The 26,259-nt window shown below is 41.2% G+C and overlaps 2 protein-coding genes across 4 annotated transcripts; one reads left to right on the forward strand and one right to left on the reverse strand.

Annotated features, from left to right (window-relative positions):
- The first annotated feature begins 481 nt into the window (after positions 1 to 481).
- LOC118399817 (P2Y purinoceptor 1-like) lies at positions 482 to 2,736 on the forward strand. Its single transcript, XM_035796050.2, has one exon. The coding sequence runs from the start codon at positions 725 to 727 to the stop codon at positions 1,742 to 1,744; it is 1,020 nt and encodes a 339-aa protein (XP_035651943.1). The 5' UTR covers positions 482 to 724; the 3' UTR covers positions 1,745 to 2,736.
- Positions 2,737 to 17,226: 14,490 nt separating this feature from the next.
- On the reverse strand, positions 17,227 to 26,204 carry LOC118400593 (fibronectin type III domain-containing protein 11-like). 3 transcript variants are annotated; one of them, XM_035797594.2, is made up of 2 exons: positions 26,045 to 26,204; positions 17,227 to 18,680 (listed from the first exon to the last, which is right to left on the reverse strand). In XM_035797594.2, the coding sequence occupies exon 2, from the start codon at positions 18,673 to 18,675 to the stop codon at positions 17,683 to 17,685; it is 993 nt and encodes a 330-aa protein (XP_035653487.1). In that variant the 5' UTR covers positions 18,676 to 18,680; positions 26,045 to 26,204; the 3' UTR covers positions 17,227 to 17,682. The 3 variants fall into 3 exon arrangements, with proteins under 3 accessions (XP_035653487.1, XP_035653486.1, XP_052329928.1); XM_035797593.2 differs by lacking the exon at positions 26,045 to 26,204 and adding an exon at positions 25,235 to 25,887; XM_052473968.1 differs by lacking the exon at positions 26,045 to 26,204 and adding an exon at positions 19,787 to 20,846.
- Positions 26,205 to 26,259: the final 55 nt, after the last annotated feature.

Consider the following 26,259-nt stretch of genomic DNA (forward strand, 5'->3'; position numbering starts at 1 on the left):
GCACAATGCCACAGATGTCTCAAGTTTTGAGGGAGCGTGCAATTGGCATGCTGACTGCACGAATGTCCACCAGAGCTGTTGCCAGAGAATTTGATGTTAATTTCTCGACCATAAGCTGCCTCCAAAGTCGTTTTAGAGAATTTGACAGTACATCCAACTGGCCTCCCAACCACAGACCACGTGCAACCATGTCAGCTCAGGGCCTCCACATCCAGCTCAGGACCTCCACATTCTTCACCTGTGGGATCGTCTGAGACCAGCCACCCAAACAGCTGATGAAACTGAGGAGTATTCCTGTCTGTAATAAAGCCCTTGGTGGGGGGAAACTTATTCTGATTGGCTGGGCCTGGCTCCCCAGTGAGTGAAATCAAGACCAAATTTGAACCAAAAATGGATGTCTATAATTGGTTCAGATTCGGTCCTGTCCGGAAGTCTGTGGACTTTGAAATCAATACCGGTCTGGACAAAAAAAAAACTACATTTGTGGACGTTAAAATCAAGGCCAGGGCCAATTGACCAAACGCATATGTCTTTTCAACGTCCATGGACTTCTGTACTCACTGGGTGTAATATCTTTGGTTTCACCATGCTCAACATGATGGTGGACGGCTGCGATTTACGATGTGTTTCCATGACCAAGTTTGATTTCATTCACTTCTGGGCGTCATCGATTCATATTCTATAGCTTGTGTTTAAACTTCACTTTGATCAAAAAGACGGGGAAATGTCAGATGACAACAGCACACACGTTCTCAACATGACCGCATGTGAAGGAATTAACCTTCGTTTTACGCACAGATTTTTACCTGCTGTGTTCATGCTGGTGTTTGTCGTCGGGACATTTGCAAACTTCTGTGGGTTAAAAACTGTTTGTACAAGCTGGAAGAAAATTGGGAGTATAAACATATTCATTCTCAACCTTGGAATAGCTGACTTGCTGTACTTATTTACCTTACCATTTTTGGTTGTCTATTACGCGCTAAACAGTAAATGGATATTTGGACAAACATTCTGCAAGATCACCAGATTCTGCTTCAATTTGAATCTCTATGGCAGCATTGGGTTCCTGACATGCATTAGTATCTATCGATACCTCGGTATTGTGCACCCAATGAAAGTGATGGGGAAAATCCACACTCGCCACTCAGTGGCAATGAGTTTTCTTGTCTGGATTTTGGTTTTCATTCAGATACTTCCCGATATGTTATTTGACAAGACAGCGCAAAATTCTTCATATTCGTGCTATGACTCAACAGCCGACGACTTTATCAAGGATTACCTTCCGTACAGTATTGGCTGGACCATTACCGGATTCGTTATACCATTACTGATCATTCTGGCTTGCTATGGACATATAGTAGTGGTCCTTGCCACCAAAGCCAATGTAAATACTTTGTTGAAACAACGATGTCTAAAACTAGTCATCATCTTGACTGTGTTGTTCTCAATTTGCTTTATCCCTTATCATGTTTTGAGAAATCTAAATTTGAAAATAAGGATTTTGAAAATGGAAGGCACCTGCAAAGCAAGCTTCGATGATATTTATGTTGCTCATCAAATCAGCCGCGGTCTGGTTTGCATGAATAGCGCAATCAATCCGTTAATTTATTTAGTTGGAAATGATGATTTCATCATGCGTTTTCATAATCTCAGCAAACAAGCCAGGATGTCTCTTGTTCAATGGACTGGTGCTGTGATTTACCGCAATACACCCGAGGCAGATCCAGCAACAGAAGAATCTTAACCAGTAAACTTTGACCAGCTAGTTATTTAAAACCTAAACTTGACTGTCAGCTATTCTAGTATTTGATGTTGTCTACGCCATTATTGTACCAAAGGCCTGTAAGTATGTACATATGCTATTCTTTACACTTTATGTATCATTCTCAGAGTATTTTATTGTGTAAACGTGAGATCCTTTTTGTGGTTGAATGCCCTTGTGTAAAGTGAAATCATGTGCCATGCATTTAGTCAGTGATATGCAGAGCTAACTACTGGTTTCCATAACTATCTTAGATAAAAATGTGTAAATACCCTTGTGTAAAGTGAAATACTGTTCCATTCGATTAGTCAGTGATATGCAGGGATATGTCACTGAAATAAACATAAACTCAATATGCATTTCAGATATTGCATAATAATTCCATGCATTCCAGCAGTTTATTACACATAGCCTACCAGATGGATTATTCATCTCTGTTGTCCATAAATAATAAAAAGGTATCAAGCTCAAAGGACTGTCCATCCTACCTTGTGCTTGAGATAATATCTACTCCTCCACAAGTATTGTCTTCCCAGGGGAAACAGAAGATTTGAACTCATTCCCTTAAGGGGAACAATCCCTCAACACAAACATGCACTGGAAATGTATGTCCTATATGTTTATTCATGTCATATGACTGGTCAGGTGCTTTTCAGGTGCGGGTTACAGAATGGGGCCTTGAGGCTCACTTCATTGAGAGGAATGAGCAAACATAGTGTTAAAAAATAAAATAATAATTAAAACCTAATGGCAAATAGAGCAGTGAAAATAAGAGAACAACTACTAGTTTCCAGAGCTATCTTATATAAAAATGTGTCTACTCTCTCTTAGCAGACACAGACATTTTTTCTCTCATCCTTACATAAAAGAGGGAGACTGTTTGACTGGCTAGGATGATAGCAGTTTATACCCTGGATAAATAACTTTCATGTAAGAACAGTTAATAAAAACAAAACAAACCACAAGTATGCTAGCATTCGAGTACAAGGAGTGGCTTGTCAGCACAAAACAAGTCTGTTTTTTAGGCTAATGTTAGTGGCATTGTCCACTTAGACTTATGAGCAGGAGTAATAGTAAATAGTGAATGACTGAATCCTCCAAGTCAAAGTTAGAGATTGATGATAAATAATCTAATTTAATCCACCCAGGCGTATTCAGAAGTCTCATTCTCCAGCAGCAAAAGCATGCAGTGATATTTCTCTCCACTCTGTCACTTTCACAGACCACTGAGAGAATTTCTGAGGACGCTGGGGTTGACATTAGTGCAGGCCTAGTGGATGACTGTTTGTGTTATGAGAAAACGGTGCCAAAATAAGTCTAATTTAATTTGAAGTCTGCAGTGCAATGTCTGGAATCTACGGCATAGATCATTTATAGCTAGGGAATGACCTCACCAGGTCAGCAGGTTAAGAAAACCATCAACCTACGATTTGCTATTAAATCAGATCAAAGTTTATTGGTTGTGTACTCAGTTTAGCAGGTGTTATCGTGGGTGCAGCAAAGTGGTTATGTTACTAACTTCTAACAATCTAGTCAAATGTCAAACAATTCAAATGAAGGGGGCAGAAAATCAAAAACGGAAGTACCAATCTGATTAACTACCCAAATACACTGTAGCAGTAATCAAATGCAATCTACATGTACAGAACCAAACAAAAGTTTGAACACACCTACTCCTTCCAGGTTTTTAAAAATATTATTCTTACTGTTTTCTACATTGTAGAATAATAGTGAAGACATCAAAAATACGAAATAACACATGTGGAATCATTTAGTAACCAAAAAAGTGTCAAACAAATCAAAACAGATGTTATATTTGAGATTCTTCAAAAGCAGCCACCCTTTGCCTTGATGACAGCTTTGCACACTCTCTGTCCAAACTTTTGACTGGTAATGTATGTACACCGAGGGAATTTACACAAGATCAGCTAAGAATAACAGTATGACAATGAGTGAAAAGGAGTTGACATGATAGCACAAACAGATCTGTGACCAGGCTAAGGAACTTCTATCAGTCACACATACTGTACAACAGAGTTCAATGTACTCATTTATCTAAAAAACACTTGTTAAAGTGGCGATCAGCAGTAGAAACAATAACAAAGTGTACTCCACGCCCATATTTTGGTAAAAAGCTGAGGGATGTTGCTGTAGAACATTTCGTTTGTCACATGCTTCGTAAACAACAGGTGTAGACTAAGCCAATAGCTTCATTTAATGTAATCACTCTTAAATTCATAGACATAGCTATGGATGCAAGGACTGACCATCCATTATATAAAACCTGTCTTTTTAACCATGTTTGAGGCTATATTGTGTTTGTTTACATTTACTTGGTGTAAACATTGGAGTAAGAAGCTTATATTTGGGGTTTTGACGGGGTTCGATAGTTGAACTATGCTCATGAGGCATTTATACGTTATATTCTTCAAGAATCGGTGGCTACAAATCGTTAATTTAAGTCCAGAAATGTATGTAGCAACTGCTGATTGCCCTTTTAAAGCCTTACCACAATACACCAATTTCAATAATACACTGGACAAGTGCCAAGGACAGAGGCATGCTGTAGAGTGTGTACAGTGTACAGACTCTATGTGTTTCTTGATCAGGGCTGGCCATGCAAGACAAGGGAAACTCCAAACACCTGCTTGTCTCCAGCGGTGACTGTAAATAAAAGTCTAAATGGTATTTTCATTTCATCTGAAATTAAAATGTCCACCATTTACAAGAACAGACCTGATAAAATCTGTTCCCCTCACAACAGCTGTTCTGGTAAATAAAACAAGCAACCCCACCCTTCCCTCCAAAACACATTAATCACACAAAGTAAAACAGGAAAGTGTGTGGAGATAATGAGGGGGGGAAACCCATAATGACTGCAAAATTGTCATTCATTCTTTTTTACTTCTACAGCATCTCTGTCATATAATTTGTCCTGTCCAGTAGACCTGGGTTCAAATGCTTTTTGAAAATCAAGTTAAAGTATTTGAAAGTTTTTGAATGATTTCAAAAAGCATTTGAACCCAGGTCTGATGTCAAAGCCATGGCAGTTTTGACTACAGATGTAGGATCTTACTTTGTTCACTATTTTGTTGCTGAGAATGTTCCTGCACAGCAGGAAATGCAAATTTATAGTGTATAGATAGATACACACATGGCGAGGCGTGACTTAACGTCATTCTATAAAAAAATGTGGATATGCTTGGTTGGTAATTTTTATTCAGCATAGCTAGCAACATGATTCACATCTCTTGCTAGCTAGCCAAATGACACCTGCATCTCTAGCTGTAGTCACCAAAAAAAACGATATGAGGGGAAAAAGTCGGTTGCTTACCCACTCCTCCAATGACATGACATCCTCCCAGCAGATATCTAGCTCGCTAACGTTAGGCCCCGTGTTTCTAGCTTGCTAAATAAATAGCTAGATACATAAATATATACGCTAGCCCAGGGGTGTCAAACACAATCAGTGCAATGGCCATATTGAAAGCCTATTTGGTTTTACAAAATAACGTGCAACTACGACACAAACTGGCCATTGTTTTATTAGAAACAATATGTTCCTTTATAAAGTCCACTTACTGTACCTAGACCAGCGTCACCAACCTTTTCTGATTTAAGATCACTTTCTGGGTCAAAATGCAACCCAAGATCTACCGCTCAGATTTTCTTAAAAAGAGGACTTAAGAGGACTTAAACATTGCAACATTAACCAATTAAAAATAGTTCTGCAGAAATGTGGTTTGCGTAGTAGGCTATCACTACATTATCACTGCATATTGGCTATGCTTGAATTGCCCTTACCAATGTTGTTATTCTCAGACCATTTTGAAATTATATTTACAAATGTTAGGTATATGATCACACTGGAAATAGATCATTTGTTGTATTTTTTACTGGACTGATGGCCTGCATCTGCTGGTCAGTCTGAGGGGAGGGTGCAGTGGTGAGGCTGCCTCTCATCCCACTCACCATCCCTCCTCTCTCCCTCTCTCTCTCTCTCTCTCTCTCTCTCTCCTCTCTCTCTCTCTCTCTCTCCTCTCTCTCTCTCTCTCTCTCTCTCTCTCTCTCTCTCTCTCTCTCTCTCTCTCTCTCTCCTCTCTGCCTCTCATCCCATTCAGCATCCCTCCTCTCGTCCTCTCTGCCTCTCATCCCACTCACCATCCCTCCTCTCCCCCTCCCTCTGCTGAGGGGACACAGTCTTCCAGCTGATGGAGAAACTTAGTCACACTGCATTATTTCTGCCTCGTGCACCAATTTATGTTGTTACTCCTATGACCAGAGAAAGTAAAATATTCCTTGATATAAAAAAAAGACATGACACAAATTATAACAACACAAGTTTATTGAAACACTTTGCTATCATTCATAGCACCTGCTGTTCTAGTTGTAGCGTGAATGGAAGTAGGGAGAACACGCATTTTATGGCATATAAAACTGTTGAACAAAGTGCTGACAGTGCTGAATAACAAGTTAAATATTAGCTTACTCATATAAACAGCAGCTCATTGCCGTATTCATTGAGTCTCTCTCTATTCATGGTTTTAAAAGTGTCCTGTGTGTTCAAGACTTATTTTCAAAGTCTATGGCGTGACGAAACTGTGCAGACAGCTATCTGATTGGCCAGCGGTAGACCTATAGGGGCACTTGATTAGTCCTCTTGGCCTGCCGGGTAGGAAGAGTTCTACCTTCAGACACTCAGCTGGCCCATCCCTGGATTTGTGTTAAATGCTCTACAACAAAGCTTTCTTAGTGTCCAACAAGTTTTCTCTGCCCTTAACCTTGTTCTGAACACCTCCAAAACAAAGGTCATGTGGTGTCATGTACATAAACGGTTTCTATCCACTGGATGTGTACCAAACTCACTAAAAGTGGCAGTAATAAAGCCTCTCTTGAAAAAGCCAAACCTTGACCCAGAAAATATAAAAACTATCGGCCTATATCGAATCTTCCATTCCTCTCAAAGATTTTAGAAAGGCTGTTGCGCAATCACTGCCTTCCTGAAGACAAACAATGTTTCTTATGCTTCAGTCTGGTTTTCACCCCATCAAAGCACTGAGACGGCACTTGTGAAGGTGGTAAATGACATTTTAATGGCATCGGACCGATTCTGCATCTGTCCTCGTGCTCCTAGACCTTAGTGCTGCTTTTGATACCATCGATCACCACATTCTTTTGGAGAAAAGATGGGCCCAAATTGGTTCACTACACGGACAAGTTCTGGCCTGGTTTAGATCTTATCTGTCGGAAAGATATCAGTTTGTCTCTGTGAATGGTTTGTCCTCTGACAAATCAACTGTACATTCGGTGTTCCTCAAGGTTCTGTTTTAGGACCACTATTGTTTTCACTATATATTTTACCTCTTAACTTGTTATTCGAAAACATAATGTAAACTTTCACTGCTATATGGATGACACACAGCTGTACATTTCAATGAAACATGGTGAAGCCCCAAAATTGCCCTCAATGCTAGAAGCATGTGTTTCAGACATAAGGAAGTGGATGGCTGCAAACTTTCTACTATTAAACTCGGACAAAATAGAGATGCTTGTTCTAGGTCCCAAGAAACAAAGAGATCTTCTGTTGAATCTGACAATTAATCTTAATGGTTGTACAGTCGTCTCAAATAAAACTGTGAAGGACCTCGGCGTTACTCTGGACCCTGATCTCTCTTTTTGAAGAACATATCAAGACCATTTCGAGGACAGCGGGGGAGGAAACGGGCGAACTTTTTTCCATCTACGTAACATTGCAAAAATCAGAAACTTTCTGTCCAAAAAATGATGCAGAAAAATTAATCCATGCTTTTGTCACTTCTAGGTTAGACTACTGCAATGCTCTATTTTCCGGCTACCCGGATAAAGTACTAAATAAACTTCAGTTAGTGCTAAATACGGCTGCTAGAATCCTGACTAGAACCAAAAAATTTGATCATATTACTCCAGTGCTAGCCTCTTTTACACTGGCTTCCTGTCAAAGCAAGGGCTGATTTCAGAGGTTTTACTGCTAACCTACAAAGCATTACATGGGCTTGCTCCTACCTACCTCTCTGATTTGGTCCTGCAGAAAATACCTTCACACGTACGCTACGGTCACAAGACGTGTTGGCCTCCCTAATTGTCCCTAGAATTTCTAAGCAAACAGCTGGAGGCAGGGCTTTCTCCTATAGAGCTCCATTTTTATGGAACGGTCTGCCTACCCATGTCAGAGACGCAAACTCGGTCTCAACCTTTAAGCTCGAAACATCTTTGAAGCACCTTTCCTGATCTTTACTGAAGACTCATCTCTTCAGTGGGTCATATGATTGAGTGTAGTCTGGCCCAGGAGTGGGAAGGTGAACGGAAAGGCTCTGGAGCATGATACAATGCCCTTGCTGTCTCTGCCTGGCCGGTTCCCCTCTTTCCACTGGGATTCTCTGCCTCTAACCCTGTTACGGGGCTGAGTCACTGGCTTGCTGGGGCTCTCTCGTGCCGTCCCTGGGGGTGCGTCACCTGGGTGGGTTGATTCACTGTTGTGGTCGGCCTGTCTACAAATCATGCCCCCCCCTAGGTTGTGCCGTGGCGGAGGTCTTTGTGGGCTATAAACTCGGCCTTGTCTCAGGATGGTAAGTTGGTGGTTGAAGATATCCCTCTGTGGTGTGGGGGATGTGCTTTGGCAAAGTGGGTGGGGTTATATCCTTCCTGTTTGGCCCTGTCCGGGGTGTCCTCGGATGGGGCCACAGTGTCTCCTGACCCCTCCTGTCTCAGCCTCCAGTATTTATGCTGCAGTAGTTATGTGTCGGGGCTAGGGTCAGTTTGTTATATCTGCAGTACTTCTCCTGTCCTATTCGGTGTCCTGTGTGAATCTAAGTGTGCGTTCTCTAAAATAAAACTCCTTCTCTCTTTCTTTCTCTCTCTCAGGAGCCTGTCGAGCCCTTTGAGGACCTTGTCCCAGGACTACCTGACATGAGGACTCCTTGCTGTCCCCAGTCCACCTGGCCATTTTTGCTCCTGCTCCAGTTTCATAATGACCTGAGATTATACTCCGTGCCCCAGGACTACCACACATGAAGGCTCCTTGCTGTCCCCAGTCCACCTGAACAAATGCTGCTGCTCCAGTTTCAACTGTTCTGCCTTATTATTATTCACCATGCTGGTCATTTTTGATGAACATTTGAACATCTTGGTCATTTCTGTTATAATCTCTACAACTGCACAGCCAGAAATACTGACCCCAATAGCCCGGTTCCTCTCTAGGTTTCTTCCTAGGTTTTGGCCTTTCTAGGGAGTTTTTCCTAGCCACCGTGCTTTTACACCTGCATTGTTTGCTGTTTGGGGTTTTAGGCTGGGTTTCTGTACAGCACTTTGAGATATCAGCTGATGTACGAAGGGCTATATAAATAAATTTGATTTGATTTGATTTGATGTGGTGTGATTACCTCTTAGGGTTTAGAGCTTGAGCTTGTCACCTCATACAAGTACATGGGAGTGTGGCTAGAAGGTACACTGTCCTCTCAGCACATATCAAAGCTACAGGCTGAAGTTAAACCTAGACTTGGTTTCCTCTATTGTAATTGCTCCTCTTTCACGCCACATGATTCAGATGACCATCCTACCCATGCTAGATTACGGAGACGTAATTTATAGGTCGGCAGGTAAGGGTGCTCTCGAGCAGCTAGATGTTCTGTCATGCCCTGGCCTTATTTATCTTTGTTTTCTTTATTATTTTGGTTAGGTCAGGTTGTGACATGGGGGATTTATTTTTTTGTCTGGTCTAGGGGTTTTGTATGTTTATGGGGCGGTTCTCCTGTGTAGGTAGTTTTGTATGTCTATGGTTGCCTAGATTGGTTCTCAAATAGAGGCAGTTGTCTATCGTTGTCTCTGATTGGGAACCATATTTAGGCAGCCATATTCTGTGGGTACTTTGTGGGTGATTGTTTCCTGTCTTTGTGTTCTCTGCACCAGATAGGACTGTTTCGGGTTTTGCCACGTTTGTTATTTTGTATTTGTGTAGTGTTCACGTTATCGTCTTTCATTAAACATGTTGAACACGAACTACGCTGCATTTTGGTCCTCCTCTCCTTCGACGGAAGAAAACCGTTACATGTTCTTTACCATTCGGCCATCAGATTTGCCACCAATGCTCCTTATAGGACACATCACTACACTCTATACTCTGTAAATCAAATCAAATTGTATTTGTCACATACACATGGTTAGCAGATGTTAATGCGAGTGTAGTGAAATGTTTGTGCTTCTAGTTCCGAAAATGCAGTAATAACCAACGAGTAATCTAACCTAACAATTTCACAACACCTACCTTATACACACAAGTGTAAAGGGATGAAGAATATGTACATAAAAATATATGAATGAGTGATGGTACAGAGCGGCATAGGCAAGATACAGTAGATGGTATTGAGTACAGTATATACATATGAGATGAGTAATGTAGGGTATGTAAACATATAAAAGTGGCATCTCTGTATACCCGTCACAAAACCCACTGGTTGATGCTTATTTATAAAACACTCTTAGGCCTCACTCCCCCCTATCTGAGATATCTACAGCAGCCCTCATCCTCCACATACAACACCGGTTCTGCCAGTAACATTCTGTTAAAGGTCCCCAAAGCACACACATCCCTGGGTCGCTCATCTTTTCAGTTTGCTGCAACTAGTGACTGGAATGATCTGCAACAAACACTCAAACTGGACAGTTTTATCTCAATCTTCACTCAAAGACTCAATCATGGACACTCTTACTGACAGTTGTGGCTGCTTTGCGTGATGTATTGTTCTCTATCTTCTTGCCCTTTGTGCTGTTGTCTGTGCCCAATAATGTTTTGTGCTGCTACCATGTTGTGTTGCTGCCTTGCTATGTTGTTGTCTTTGGTCTCTCTTTATGTAGTGCTGTGTTGTCTCTCTTGTCGTGATGTGTGTTTTGCCCCCCACAGCAGGCCTTTTGTTAGGCCGTCATTGTAAATAAGAATTTGTTCTTAACTAACTTCCCTAGTTAATTAAAGGTTAAATAAAATAAATGAAAAGACACGTGGTTAAAAATGGGAATACTTCACCTTCCCAGCACTATGGCTGCTGAATCAAGTGCCCCTACCACCAACAGCAGAAAACATTTGAATAAATAGGAACGCAAGGTTTTATCATTGTTGTTTTTTACAGAAATGTTTGATGAGTCACTAGGAATGGCTTGGAGATCGACCAGTTGATCGAGATCGAAGTAGTTACACTAATTAGAACCTGATTAACTTCTCTAACTAATGTCAACTAATTGGCAAAAAAGCTGGAGGTGAACAAACAGTGACGTCAGTTTAATGCGACAGCTTTACTAGTTTTACTGTCAGTGTTAGCAGGTCAGGTAACAAATTAGTGTCATCCAAATCATTTGTTGTTGTAACATCCAAGTATGTAAATAATGACACGTGAGGCAGCTGAAAGCTTTTATTGAAACAACAAAAAAAGTGTCAGTTTAGGATGATGCCAAATTTACGCAGCAGGTTAGGAGAATTAACATGGCAGGTTAGGATAATTAACATGGCAGGTTAGGAGAATTAACATGGCAGGTTAAGAGAATTTACGCAGCAGGTTAGGAGAATTAACATGGCAGGTTAGGATAATTAACATGGCAGGTTAGGAGAATTAACATGGCAGGTTAAGAGAATTTACGCAGCAGGTTAGGAGAATTAACATGGCAGGTTAAGATAATTAACATGTCAGGTTAGGAGAATTAACATGGCAGGTTAAGATAATTTACGCAGCAGGTTAGGAGAATTAACATGGCAGGTTAAGAGAATTAACATGTCAGGTTAGGATAATTAACATGGCAGGTTAAGAGAATTTACGCAGCAGGTTAGGAGAATTAACATGGCAGGTTAAGATAATTAACATGTCAGGTTAGGAGAATTAACATGGCAGGTTAAGAGAATTTACGCAGCAGGTTAGGAGAATTAACATGGCAGGTTAAGATAATTAACATGTCAGGTTAGGATAATTAACATGTCAGGTTAAGAGAATTTACGCAGCAGGTTAGGAGAATTAACATGGCAGGTTAGGATAATTAACATGTCAGGTTAGGATAATTAACATGGCAGGTTAAGAGAATTAACATGTCAGGTTAGGATAATTAACATGGCAGGTTAAGAGAATTTACGCAGCAGGTTAGGAGAATTAACATGGCAGGTTAAGATAATTAACATGTCAGGTTAGGATAATTAACATGTCAGGTTAAGAGAATTTACGCAGCAGGTTAGGAGAATTAACATGGCAGGTTAGGATAATTAACATGTCAGGTTAGGAGAATTAACATGGCAGGTTAAGATAATTAACATGTCAGGTTAGGATAATTAACATGGCAGGTTAAGATAATTAACATGGCAGGTTAGGATAATTAACATGGCAGGTTAAGAGAATTTACGCAGCAGGTTAGGAGAATTAACATGGCAGGTTAAGATAATTAACATGTCAGGTTAGGATAATTAACATGGCAGGTTAAGAGAATTTACGCAGCAGGTTAGGAGAATTAACATGGCAGGTTAAGATAATTTACATGTCAGGTTAGGATAATTAACATGGCAGGTTAAGATAATTAACATGGCAGGTTAGGATAATTAACATGGCAGGTTAAGAGAATTTACGCAGCAGGTTAGGAGAATTAACATGGCAGGTTAAGATAATTTACATGTCAGGTTAGGATAATTAACATGGCAGGTTAAGATAATTTACGCAGCAGGTTAGGAGAATTAACATGGCAGGTTAAGATAATTAACATGTCAGGTTAGGATAATTAACATGGCAGGTTAAGAGAATTTACGCAGCAGGTTAGGAGAATTAACATGGCAGGTTGAAGGGAATTAGGGTTAGGACTAGTTCAAATGGTCTCCTAACCTGCTACATAAATGTAATTCTAGTCTTGGCTATACTCCATCTAGTCACAAACAGCTCTGGCCCCTTGTGGTCAACGTGTCCTGTCTTTGCAGTGATCAACAGGATCTGGAAGCTGCTCATTCATTAATCTGCAGTCCATGACACACAGCACTTCCTCTCTGGTTTGCATTTTGGCTCATGACACGGCAGTAAACAGGATTACACAGTTGAAGAGGAGGATGTGATATGATAGCACAAACAGATATGGGACCAGACTAGGGAAAGACAGAGTAACCCCCTGGACTCAAGAACTTGAACTTGAAATGAACTGGAGAAATTTCCGCACAATAATGCTGCACTTTAGTGCCCAGTGCCCTTCTGGTGAAATAATTGACACATAGCCAACATGACACAATGTAAAAACTAGGAAGTATGGGTGTGTTCTTGGGCTTAATGCTGCAAGGTTCTTATGCACTATGTTCTGTTATAATCTCCTCCCGGCACAGCCAGAAGAGGACTGGCCACCACACATAGCCTGGTTCCTCTCGGTTTCTTCCTAGGTTTTGGCCTTTCTAGGGAGTTTTTCCTAGCCACCGTGCTTCTACACCTGCATTGCTTGCTGTTTGGGGTTTTAGGCTGGGTTTCTGTACAGCACTTTGAGATATCAGCTGATGTACGAAGGACTATATAAATACATTTGATTTGAAATTTGATTTGACTATAAACATGCACATATTTCACAATACCCTCTTAGCTGTCTGGTACGTGGGAGGCCGGATATGAGATTGACTGTGAAAGAATGGAGAGGACGACAATTGAAACTTTACTTCAACTTCTTTAATGTCATGATGTACACTGGAGAACATGACAGAGTATTATAAACCCATAGATTTAGGAGAAGGTCGTAGAGAGTTCCTCCTTTTATTGTCACACAAGACTGCTACTTGAACGGTTAATATAGAATGGTGGATAGACAGTATGCAAAATAGAAATGACGTTTTTACATAGACAGGAGAAGATTAATCATGTCTGGAAAATGAATCATTGAAACATATCAATCTTACATCTGCCTGATAACAGGCAGGCTAAACCATGGGATTTGTCGAATAAAACGAAAAGCAGTTTGCAGCTGTCTGATAACAGGCAGGCTAAACCATGGGATTTGTCGAATAAAACGAAAAGCAGTTTGCAGCTGCGTGATAATAATGAACAATGGAGTATTTTAAAGGATCTTCAAAACAAGTCTGTTCGCTCTGGGAAATATACAGTATGTGAAGAGATACATTCTCTGAGACTCACCAGTGTGAGTGAAATGCATATCAATGATCTGTCATCACATTTATGTTACTTTCTGCCTATTTTAGACAATTTGCTCTTCTGTCTCAGCATACCTGTACATGTTGCTTTTGTTTCTAAGTGTTAGTGTTTTCTGTATTATGCTGGTTATGAAAGTTTGGGTTCTTAAGGCCTCATAACAATTGTTATTGGTTGGTTATCATTGGTCATAGTCATTAGTTACCCAATTAATATAGGTCATTCTTAGTACAATAATGGCATGTTCAGCTTAAGGGTGCGTTCGTAAATTCAATCTGGAGTGCCAGAGTGGGAATAGTATAGGGAATAGAGTGCTATAGGGAATAGTATAGGGAATAGAGTGCTATAGGGAATAGTATAGGGAATAGAGTGCTATAGGGAATAGTATAGGGAATAGAGTGCTATAGGGAATAGAGTGCTATAGGGAATAGAGTGCTATAGGGAATAGAGTGCTATAGGGAATAGTATAGGGAATAGAGTGCTATAGGGAATAGAGTGCTATAGGGAATAGTATAGGGAATAGAGTGCTATATGGAATAGGGTGCCATTTGGGATGCATACATTGTTTTGTCTAGGGCTTACTAAGGCCCCACACGTGTTTTCGTAGATAAACACATTATGAATATTAGCATTTTCCATTTGTTAGCGGAGAATCAATCCCTACTGCTCATTTTTTTTCTCTCCTTCATTTAACCAGGTAGGCTAGTTGAGAACAAGTTCTCATTTACAACTGCGACCTGGCCAAGATAAAGCAAAGCAGTGCGACACATACAACAACACACAGTTACACATGGAATAAACAAACATGCAGTCAATTATACAATAGGAAAAGTCTACTGTATATACAGTGTGTGGAAATGAGGTACGATAAGGGAGGCAATAAATAGGCCATAGTGGCAAAATAATTACAATATAGCAATTAAACACTGGAGTGATAGATGTGCAGAAGATGAGTGTGCAAGTAGAGATACTGGGGTGCAAAGGAGCAAAATAAATAACAGTATGGGGATGAGGTAGTTGGATGGACTATTTACAGATGGGCTATGTACAGGTGCAGTGATCTGTGAGCTGCTCTGACAGCTGGTGCTTAAAGCTAGTGAAGAAGATATGAGTCTCCAGCTTCATTGATTTTTGCAGTTCGTTCCAGTCATTGGCAGCAGAGAACTGGAAGGAAAGGTGGCCAAATTACAAATTGGCTTTGGGGGTGACCAGTGAGATATACCTGCTGGAGCGCGAGCGCATGATTTATCGGTGGTGACAGTGTTTCCTAGCCTCAGTACAGTGGGCAACTGGGAGGAGGTGCTCTTATTCTCCATGGACTTTACAATGTCCCAGAACTTTTTGTAGTTTGTGCTACAGGATGCACATTTCTATTTGAAAAAGCTAGCCTTTACTTTCCTAACTGCCTGTGTATATTGCTCCGTAGCTTCCCTGAAAAGTTGCATATCGCGGGGGCTATTCAATGCTAATGCAGAAAGCCACAGGGTGTTTTTGTGCTGGTCAAGGGCAGTCAGGTCTGGAGTGTTCCTGGTTCCTAATTTTTTGAATGGGGCATGTTTATTTAAGATGGTGAGGAAAGCACTTTTAAAGAATAACCAGGCATCCTCTACTGACGGAATGAGGTCAATATCCTTCCAGGATACCTGGGCCAGGTCGATTTGAAAGGCCTGCAAGCTGAAGTGTTTTAGGGAGCGTTTGACAGTGATGAGGGGTGGTCGTTTGACCGCAGACCCATTACGGACACAGGCAATGAGGCAGTGATCGCTGAGATCCTGATTGAAGACAGCTAGGATGTATTTGGAGGGCAGGTTTGTTAGGATGATATCTATGAGGGTGCCTGTGTTTACAGATTTGGGGTTATACCTAGTAGGTTCATTGATAATTTGTGTGAGATTGAGTGCATCAAGCTTACATTGTAGGACGGCCGGGGTGTTAAGAATGTCCCATTTTAGGTCATCTAACAGTACAAACTCTGAAGATAGATGGGGGGGGGGCAATAAATTCACATATGGTGTCCAGGGCACAGCTGGGGGCTGAGGGGGTCTATAACAAGCGGCAACGGTGAGAGACTTGTTTCTGGAAAGGTGGCTTTTTAAAAGTAGAAGCTCAAATTGTTTGAGCACAGACCTGGATAGTAAGACAGAACTCTGTATGCTATCTCTGCAGTAGATTGCAACTCCGCCCCCTTTGGCAGTTCTATCTTGTTGGAAAATTTTATAGTTAGGAATGTAAATTTCAGGGTTTTTGGTGGTCTTCCTAAACCAGGATTCAGACACGGCTAGGACATCCGGGTTGGCAGAGTGTGCTAAGGCAGTGAATAAAACAAACTTAGGGAGGAGGCTTCTAATGTAAACATTCATGAAATCAAGGCTTTTACGGTTACAGAAGTCAACAAATGAGAGCGCCTGGGGAATGGGAGTGGAGCTAGGCACTGCAGGGCCTGGATTAACCTATACATAACCAGAGGGACAGAGGAGGAGTAGGATAAGGGTACAGCTAAAGGCAATAAGAACTGGTCATCTAGTACGTTCGGAACAGAGAGTAAAAGGAGCAGGGTTCTGGGCACGGTAGAATAGATTCAAGGCATAATGTACAGACAAAAGTATGGTAGGATGTGAATACAGTGGAGGTAAACCTATGCATTGGGTGACGATGAGAGAGATATTGTCTCTAGAAACATAATTTAAACCAGGTGAGGTCACCGCATGTGTGGGAGGTGGAACTAAAGGGTTAGCTAAGGAGTATTGAGCAGGGCTAGAAGCCCTACAGTGAAAGAAGGCAATAATTACTAACCAAAACAGCAATGGACAAGGCATATTGACATTAGGGAGAGGCATACGTAACCAAGTTATCATTGGGTCCAGTGAGTAGCTGGGCGAGCTGGTCATAGTCATTAGTTACCCAATTAATATAGGTCATTGTTAGTACAATAATAACCTATATGATTGCATAAGCACAGTGTATTACGTGAAACAGCAGTGTATTAAGTTAAACAGTGTATTAAGTTAAACAGCAGTGTATTACGTTAAACATCAGTGTATTAAGTTAAACATCAGATTGTTTGATTGTGAGTAATCCTGACCACAGAGATGCTATACCACACAAAGTGCACAAAAAAATGTGTTTTCTTCACCGTCAAAGCACTGCTCGAACGCAAAGTATCAACAATGTATTTCATCTGCAATGGCAAAATTGCGTAAAGATAGTGGGATTCAGATATGACTTCATTGTTTTAGCATAATCCACACAGTTATGAAACTACGGTGCACAACATGGTTCAATACGCCAATATACTGTATAGTTTTTTTATTTAATTCCACGGTCTTGGAGCTAAAATTGGGATCATGTACAGTTTACTCTGCTAAAGACAATGCAAAGAAAAAAAGAGATCAATGTACAATACGGCGAACAAGGCATTTGTGACAAGTGCATGAGAGCCGCCATAATTATGGACATCCGCTATTATATTGAAATGTCCATGTTTATGCTGCTATTGGAAATGAAAAACCTTCTTCACTCTCTCCACAGTTATGTCTGGTATGGCCATATGGCTAGGTGGCAGACATAACAATGCCATAACAACATATCAGACACATTCTCAAGGACAATATTTGTTTTGCTCTGTATCATGATTAAAGGACTAGGCTCGAATCCCCAAAATCTTGACAATGTCTTTTATTAGAGAGATTAAAAAAATTAAAATGTCTTTATTTTCATATTGCTATGCACTCATGCCACGCTAGCCCTTTACCAGGGGAACAGCCTCCTCCTCTTCTCCTGGCTCCCGGTGAAGCCCCCTGGGGATAGTGGCATGGTTCTGAGCACCATGGTGTCATTCCAGAACCCGTAGACCAGGCAGCAGGCGTCAGCCCGCTTCACTGTGAACTCGTAGCACCTTTGCGGCAACAGGTTGTTGACCTGTATGCAGTAGGAGTTGCAGGTCACCGTTCCTAGCTGGTTCCCTTCCTCCGTGTTGGTCGGCTGGAGGAGCTTGTAGCGGATCTCAAACTGTTCCCCAGGCTCCTGCTGCTCCTGCCCGGCCATTTCCCAGTGCAGCCGGGCGCAGTCGGCCAGAGCCTCCGAGCGTGATGTGTCGAACATCACGGGCATTTTGACGGACAACCTCAAATGGATCTGGGGTACCTTGGCGTTTCCCGTCTCGGAGATGAGCCGGTGCTTTGTGTGCAGCTCCCCGGGCATCAGTGTCGAGTCAAAGTCCGTGAATGCCTTAATGAGATGCGCTATCCTCCCATTTATGTGGGCGACCTCTTGATCGCCATAGTCACTCTGGCTGGCTATAGCCTCCATTTCCACTTTGCCCTTACAGAACTGCTCGTAGAGCTCTTCCAGCAGGCTCAGCTGGATCTGCACCTGGCTGTGGCCCAGTTTCTTCATCCGCTGGAACTTCCAGGGATCGATGAGGTGGAGGATGGTGGAGTTGGACAGGTAGTTCTGCTGCGGGTCTGGTTGGTGGAGAGTGTCCTGGCGCATGACCTCCAGGTAATAGGAGCACTTATTGAGGATGTCCAGTTTGGACTTGCACTGCTTGATGTTACAGGGGTTGAGCTTAGTGGAGAGCAGCTGCGTGACCCGGTCATGGAGGTCTTTGAAGGTAATCCATTTTTTTGGGTCCATGCCGGGGCTGTCTCCTCCCTGGCCACCAGCGCAGCGTGTCTTCATGGGGTGGCGCTGATCGCTTACGTCACAGTCATCGCTCGGGGGGGTCATCATTCTTTTCATGTCAGCTGCAAAACACACAAGGAGATTTTCCTTCGTCATATAATTAAACATCTCGGTCTGTATTACTTTGGCGAGCTACATGTTTTCTCTCTTATGTAAAGATTAAACTGAATGAAAAAAAACATTCTGTTTTATTGTCATACACACCGGATAGGTGCAGTGAAATGTGTTGTTTTACAAGTTCAGCTATAATAGTACGGCGCCGCTGGAGCAAATGAGGGTTAAATGCCTTGCTCAAGGGCGCATTGACCAATTTTCCACCCTGTACACTCTAACCTATGGGTGAAATTTGTATATATAATTGTGTATGTGAGCACTCAGCCCGTTTGACCTGTAGAAGATTTCTGTGGATGGAAACATCGTCAATAAAGGTGGTAATTGGACGCATACACAGTGTGCAGGACTTTCTGTTATTTTTAAGTATACCTCATTAGCCAGGCGCCTAGTTTTTTTTAAGGATGAGCATATGACCACAAACTTTTCTTTACAGTGAATGTACTCTGAAGATTGATAAGCAACAACAAACTTGGCTAGTTATTTCTTTGTTCAGGCTTTCCATTGAAGACAGATTTGAGACTTCTTCTTTCAAGAGAAAAGCCACAAACTGTCAACCTGTAAAGAAAAATATTGTGGTTCACCACTTGACAGTTGAAATGATGCAACATTAAGGGAAAAACGAATAGGCTAGAGATCCACTGTCTTCCGGCAGATGGTGTTATTCTAACGTGAAAGCTGTCGTGCCATCTGACCTAAGACAATGCTAGAGGTCATGAAATAGGCCTAAGTACAGGGCCTTCAGAAAGTATTCATACCCCTGGACACTTTCCACATTTTGTTGTGTTACAGCCTGAATTTTAAATAGATTAAATTAATGTTTTTTTGTCACTGGCCTACACACAATACCCCATAATGTCAAAGTGGAATTTCTACAAATGAATTAAAAAAATGGAAAACAAATTAAATGTCTTGCATCAGTAAGTATTCAACCCCTATGTTAGGACAAACCTAAATAAGTTCAGGAGTAAAAATGTGCTTAACACGTCACATAATAAGTTACATGGACTCACTCTGTGTGCAATAATAATTTTTATCATGATTTTTGAATGACTACCTCATCTCTGTACCCCACACAATTAAATGTAAGGTCCCTCAGTAGAGCAGTGAATTTCAAACACAGATTCAACCACAAAGACCAGGGAGGTTTTCCAATGCGTCCCAAGAAGGGCACCTATTGGTAGATGGGTAAAAACAAAAATCAGACATTGAATATCCCTTTGAGCATGGTGAAGTTATCAATTACACATTGGATCATGTGCCAACACACCCAGTCACAACAAAGATACAGGCAGCATTCCCAGTGGTGGAAAAAGTACCCAATAGTCATAATTGAGTAAAAGTAATAGAAAATGACTTGAATAAAAGTGAAAGTCACCCAGTAAAATACTACTTGAGTAAAAGTCTAAAAGTATTTGGTTTAAAATATAGTTAAGTATCAAAAGTAAATGTATAAAATTCCTTATATTAAGCAAATCCGACAGCACAATGTTCATGTTATTTTAATTTACAGATAGTCAGGGGCACACTCCACCACTCAGACATACTTTACAGATAGCAAGGGGCACACTCCACCACTCAGACATACTTTACAGATAGCCAGGGGCACACTCCACCACTCAGACATACTTTACAGATAGCCAGGGGCACACTCCACCACTCAGACATACTTTACAGATAGCCAGAGGCACACTCCACCACTCAGACATACTTTACAGATAGCCAGGGGCACACTCCACCACTCAGACATACTTTACAGATAGCCAGGGGCACACTCCACCACTCAGACATACTTTACAGATAGCCAGGGGCACACTCCACCACTCAGACATACTTTACAGATAGCCAGGGGCACACTCCACCACTCAGGCATACTACAGATAGCCAGGGGCACACTCCACCACTCAGACATACTTTACAGATAGCCAGGGGCACACTCCACCACTCAGACATACTTTACAGATAGCCAGGGGCACACTCCACCACTCAGACATACTTTACAGATAGCCAGGGGCACACTCCACCACTCAGACATACTTTACAGATAGCCAGGGGCACACTCCACCACTCAGACATACTTTACAGATAGCCAGGGGCACACTCCACCACTCAGACATACAGATAGCCAGGGCACACTCCACCACTCAGACATACTTTAGATAGCCACCACTCAGGATAGCCAGGGGCACACTCCACCACTCAGACACACTCCACCACTCAGACATACTTTACAGATAGCCAGGGGCACACTCCACCACTCAGACATACTTTACAGATAGCCAGGGCACACTCCACCACTCAGACATACTTTACAGATAGCCAGGGGCACACTCCACCACTCAGACATACTTTACAGATAGCCAGGGGCACACTCCACCACACACTCAGACATACTTTACAGATAGCCAGGGGCACACTCCACCACTCAGACACTTTACCACCACTCCACCACTCAGACATACTTTACAGATAGCCAGGGGCACACTCCACCACTCAGACATACTTTACAGATAGCCAGGGGCACACTCCACCACTCAGACATACTTTACAGATAGCCAGGTGCACACTCCACCACTCATACATACTTTACAGATAGCCAGGGGCACACTCCACCACTCAGACATACTTTACAGATAGCCAGGTGCACACTCCACCACTCAGACATACTTTACAGATAGCCAGGGGCACACTCCACCACTCAGACATACTTTACAGATAGCCAGGGGCACACTCCACCACTCAGACATACTTTACAGATAGCCAGGGGCACACTCCACCACTCAGACATACTTTACAGATTAAGCATTTGTGTTTAATGAGTCTGGCAGATCAGAGGCAGTAAGGATGACCATGGATGTTCTCTTGATAAGTATGCAAATTGGACCATTTTTAAGCATTCCAAATGTAACAAGTACTTTTGGGTGTCAGGGAAAATGTGTGGAGTAAAAAGTAAATATTTTTCTTTAGGAATGTAGTGAAGTAAAAGTTTTCAAAAATATAAATAGTCAAGTAAAGTACAGATACTCCCCAAAGCTACTTAAGTAGAACTTTAAAGTATTTTTACTTAAGTACTTTACACCACTGATCCTTCCTAACTCAGTTGCCAGAGAGGAAGGAAACCGCTCAGGGATTTCACCATGAGGCCAATGGTGACTTTAAAACAGTTACAGAGTTTAATGGCTTTGATAGGAGAAAACAGGATGGATCAACTATATTATAATTACTCGCAATACTAACCTAACTTGACATGGGGAAAATAGGGAAAAGAAGGAAACCTGTAAAGAATAAAAATATTCCAAAACATGCATCCCATTTGCAAAAAGGCACTAAAGTAATACTGCAAAAGAAATGTGGCAAAGCAATTCACTTTTTGTCCTGAATACAAAGTGTTATGTTTGGGATAAATCCAATACAGCACATTACTGAGTACCACTCTCCATATTTTCAAGCATAGTGGTCGCTGCGTCATGTTATGTGTATGCTTGTAATTGTTGAGGACTGGGGAGATTTTCAGGATAAAAAAGAAATGGAATGGAGATAAGCACAGGCAAATTCCTAGAGGGAAACCTGGTTCAGTCTGCTTTCCACCAGACACTGGGAGACACTGGGAGATTAATTCACCTTTCAGGAGGACAATAACCTAAAACACAAGACCAAATCTACACTGGAGTTGCTTACCAATAACAGTGAATGTGTCTGAGTGGCCGAGTTACAGTTGACTGTAATCTGATTTTAAATCTATAAAAACACCTGAAAATGGTTCTCTAGCAATGATCAACAACCAATTAGACAAAACTTGAACAATTAAAAAAAAATTATGGGCAAATGTTGCACAATCCAGGTGTGGAAAACTCTTCGAGACGTACCTAGAAAGACTCACAACTGTGATCCCTGCCAAAGGTGATTCTAACATGTATTGACTCAGGGAGTTGAAAGTCAGTAAGTAAGTAAGTAAGAATGCTTATCTTATCGAGATATATTAGTGTTTTCTTTTTCATGATTTTTTTGTACAAATGGTAGAAGTTCTTTCCCTTTAACATGATCATTTCCATCACAATTGCAGTGCCAGCATGTTTCACATTCAAAATATTGGAGAGCTCCAGTTGTATAGAAGGAGTGGGAAAAATTCCAGATCCAAAGGTCAGACTGAGATATAGGCTAGACCAAACAGAACACATTAACACATGTACAGCAGGTAAGAAGTAGGCCTAGCCAATGATCAACGTTAATGTTTTTCCGCCCTCAAAACAAATACAGCAAGACCGAAAGTAAGTTGGCCAACGTTTGGCCTTTTTATAAAAAAAACAATTGGCTACCTGCTTGAACAAAAAATCCTAAATGAAATCCAAAATGAAATTAAATAATACATTGATAGCTTGTTGGTTAAAATATGTCTGAATAAATTAAATATACAATGAAATCGCTATTTACAGATCGATGCGGTCAAATATATTGGCACAGTTGAATGGAGCAGAATGTTCTGTTTACTCTTTTCAAAACTGGTTGAATTGTTATTTTCCCCCTGTAGGCACCTGCAACTTACCATACGTGAGATAAATTATAAGTAAATGAGAATAACTGCCTCCAAGTAAATTCATCAGAATTTTTTATCATTTAGTCCAGGACATTTTTGACTTTGAAGTGAAAAATCTAAATTTCTGTTGAGATTTTTTGATGCTTGGTCCTGTGCAGTTGTATGTCAAATCAAATCAAATGTTATTTGTCACATGCTTCGTAAACAACAGGTGTAGACTAACAGTGAAATGTTTACTTTTGGGCCCTTCCCAACAATGCTTTGAGAAAGAAAATAGAGAAATAACAGATTCAGATTATTTAACAGTCACATGTACAGGGTTGCAGGTGTGATTGCAGGGTACGTTGAAAAAGTAAATATGTAATATAATATAATAATAATATAATAAATAATAATAATATGTAATAATAAATAAACAAAGAGTAACAATAACTTATATACAGGGTACCAGTACTGAGTCAATGTGCAAGGGCACAAGGGAATTGAAATAGAAATGTACAGTACATATAACTAGAAGTTTAACAAATACACATATAAACACCAAAAGATTTTTCAATTTCAATGTACAGTACCAGTCAAAAGTTTGGACACACCTACTCATTCAAGGGGTTTTCTTATTTTTTAAAACTATTTTCTACATTGTAGAATAAAAGTGAAGACATCAAAACTATGAAATAACACATATGGAATCATGTAGTAACAAAAAAAGTGTTAAACAAATGAAACCATTTTTTATTTGAGATTCTTCAAAGTAACCACCCTTTGCCTTGATGACAACTTTGCACACTCTTGGCATTCTCTCAACCACATTCAAGAGGTAGTCACCTGGAATGCATTTCAACTAACAGGTTTGCCTCGTTAAAAGTTCATTTCTGGAATTTCTTAATGTGTTTGAGCCAATCAGTTGTGTTGTGACCAAGTAGGGGTGGTATACAAAATATAGCCCTGTAAAAGACAAGTCCATACTATGGCAACAACAACTCAAATAAGCAAAGAGAAACGACAGTCCATCATTAATTTAAGACATGAAGGTCAGTTAATTTGGAAAATTTCAAAAACTTTGAAAGTTTCTTCAAATGCAGTCACAAAAAGCATCAAGTGCTATGATGAAACTGGCTCTCGTGAGGACCGCCACAGGAAAGGAAGACCCAGACTTAAATCTGCTGCAGAGGATACATTCATTAGAGTTAACTGCACCTCAGATTGCAGCCCAAAAAATGCTTCAGAGTTCAAGTAACAGACACACCTCAACATCAACTGTTCAGAGGAGACTGTGTGAATCAGGCATTTGTGGTCGAATTGCTGCAAATAAACCACTACTGAAGGACATCAATAAGAAGAAGAGACTTGCTTGGGCCAAGAAACATGAGCAATGGACGGACATTAGACTGGTGGAACTCTGTCCTTTGGTCTGATGAGTCCAAATTTGAGATTTTTGGTTCCAACCACTGTCTTTGTGAGATGCAGAGTCGGTGAATGCATGAGTGGTTCCCACTGTGAAGCATGGAGGAGGAGGTGTGATGGGGCTTTGCTGGTGACACTGTCAGTGATTTACTTAGAATTCAGGGAACACATTCTGCAGCGATACACTATCCCACCTGGTTTGCGCTTAGTGGGACTATCATTTGTTTTTCAACAGGACAATGACCCAAAACACCTCCAGGTGTATAAGGGCTATTTGACCAGGAAGGAGAGTGATGGAGTGCTGCATCAGATGACCTGGCCTCCACAATCACCCGACCTCAAACCAATTGAGATGGTTTGGGATGAGTTGGACCGCAGAGTGAAGGAAAAGCAACCAACAAGTGCTTAGCATATGTGGGAACTCCTTCAAGATTGTTAGAAAAGCATTCCTCATGAAGCTGGTTGAGAGAATCCCAAGACTGTGCAAAGCTGTCAATCAAGGGAAAGCGTGACTACTTTAAAGAATCTAAAATATATTCTAATCTAATAGTCATGATTAATTCTTACCAGGAAATTCTCCCAGTTGAAAATATATTAATCTTCACTCCTCAAATGATTGAGACGGTATCCAGACAATTCATATCTGATAGGTTGCTGGAAGCAGAAGATGATCCTTTATATTGTAATGAAACAGCAGGGAGCAGGTCTCGAACCCGCGACCTTCTAGCCCGAGGTCCAGTGCGTTATCGACTGTGCCGCAAAAGCATGCTCGTGCGGCGGGGCTGATTTCCGCGCTCATAAACCCAGGGTCGTTACACTATTGACCAGATACTCAAATGGCTGCTCTAACAATTAAAATAAATGCCTTAGAAAATGGGAGGCAGTCAGGAGTCGAGATCAGGTGGGACCCTTCTAGCCAATGAAAGGGCAAATACGCATGTGAACAATAGGCACAACTCCAATAAAAAATATTTTTTTCTCAAAGTAACCAGGATGTCACGTGTCCTACTTAGCTAGCTGTCCCGTACACTCGTAACAACGTAAGCAGTACCGCACTTCTATTTGATCAAATACGCCGCACGTAGCAAATAAGCCATTACATTTTTTGTGGACCAAATTCGACACTAATCGGTTGTTGAGCGAAAAAAACAACAACTAAAAACCGCAACCTGCTGGACAAGACAGATTTTGGGCCCAGTTATCACTCTCGCTTCGCCTCTTCCTCTACTAAAAACATTGTGCAAATGTACAGAAGGGCTAGGCTTTCGATGCAGTGTTGAAAACATGCACGACGAAGCTCATTTCACAGAAGCTCAACTCTCTTTGACCAACCGACGGTGTTCATTAGGCCTACTGTATTCAAGCATAATGTCTTACCTGCTCGGTCTAATGCATTGCCGTTTTGCACCACGAATAGTTTGAAAATAAATGTTGTTTTTAATTGGTGCTTTTAAAAGTTACCATAGCTACGAACTCAAATGGCACAGGTGCAACATTGTGAGGTCATACTTGTATACATGTTGAGACGATAACAGTAGCCAGAGGTCTTGGTTTAATTTCTAGGCACAACTCCAGACCTGCTCACTGCCGTT

The sequence above is a fragment of the Oncorhynchus keta genome, chromosome 21 (genome assembly GCF_023373465.1).
Source record: "Oncorhynchus keta strain PuntledgeMale-10-30-2019 chromosome 21, Oket_V2, whole genome shotgun sequence".
In the NCBI taxonomy this organism is placed as follows: domain Eukaryota; kingdom Metazoa; phylum Chordata; class Actinopteri; order Salmoniformes; family Salmonidae; genus Oncorhynchus; species Oncorhynchus keta.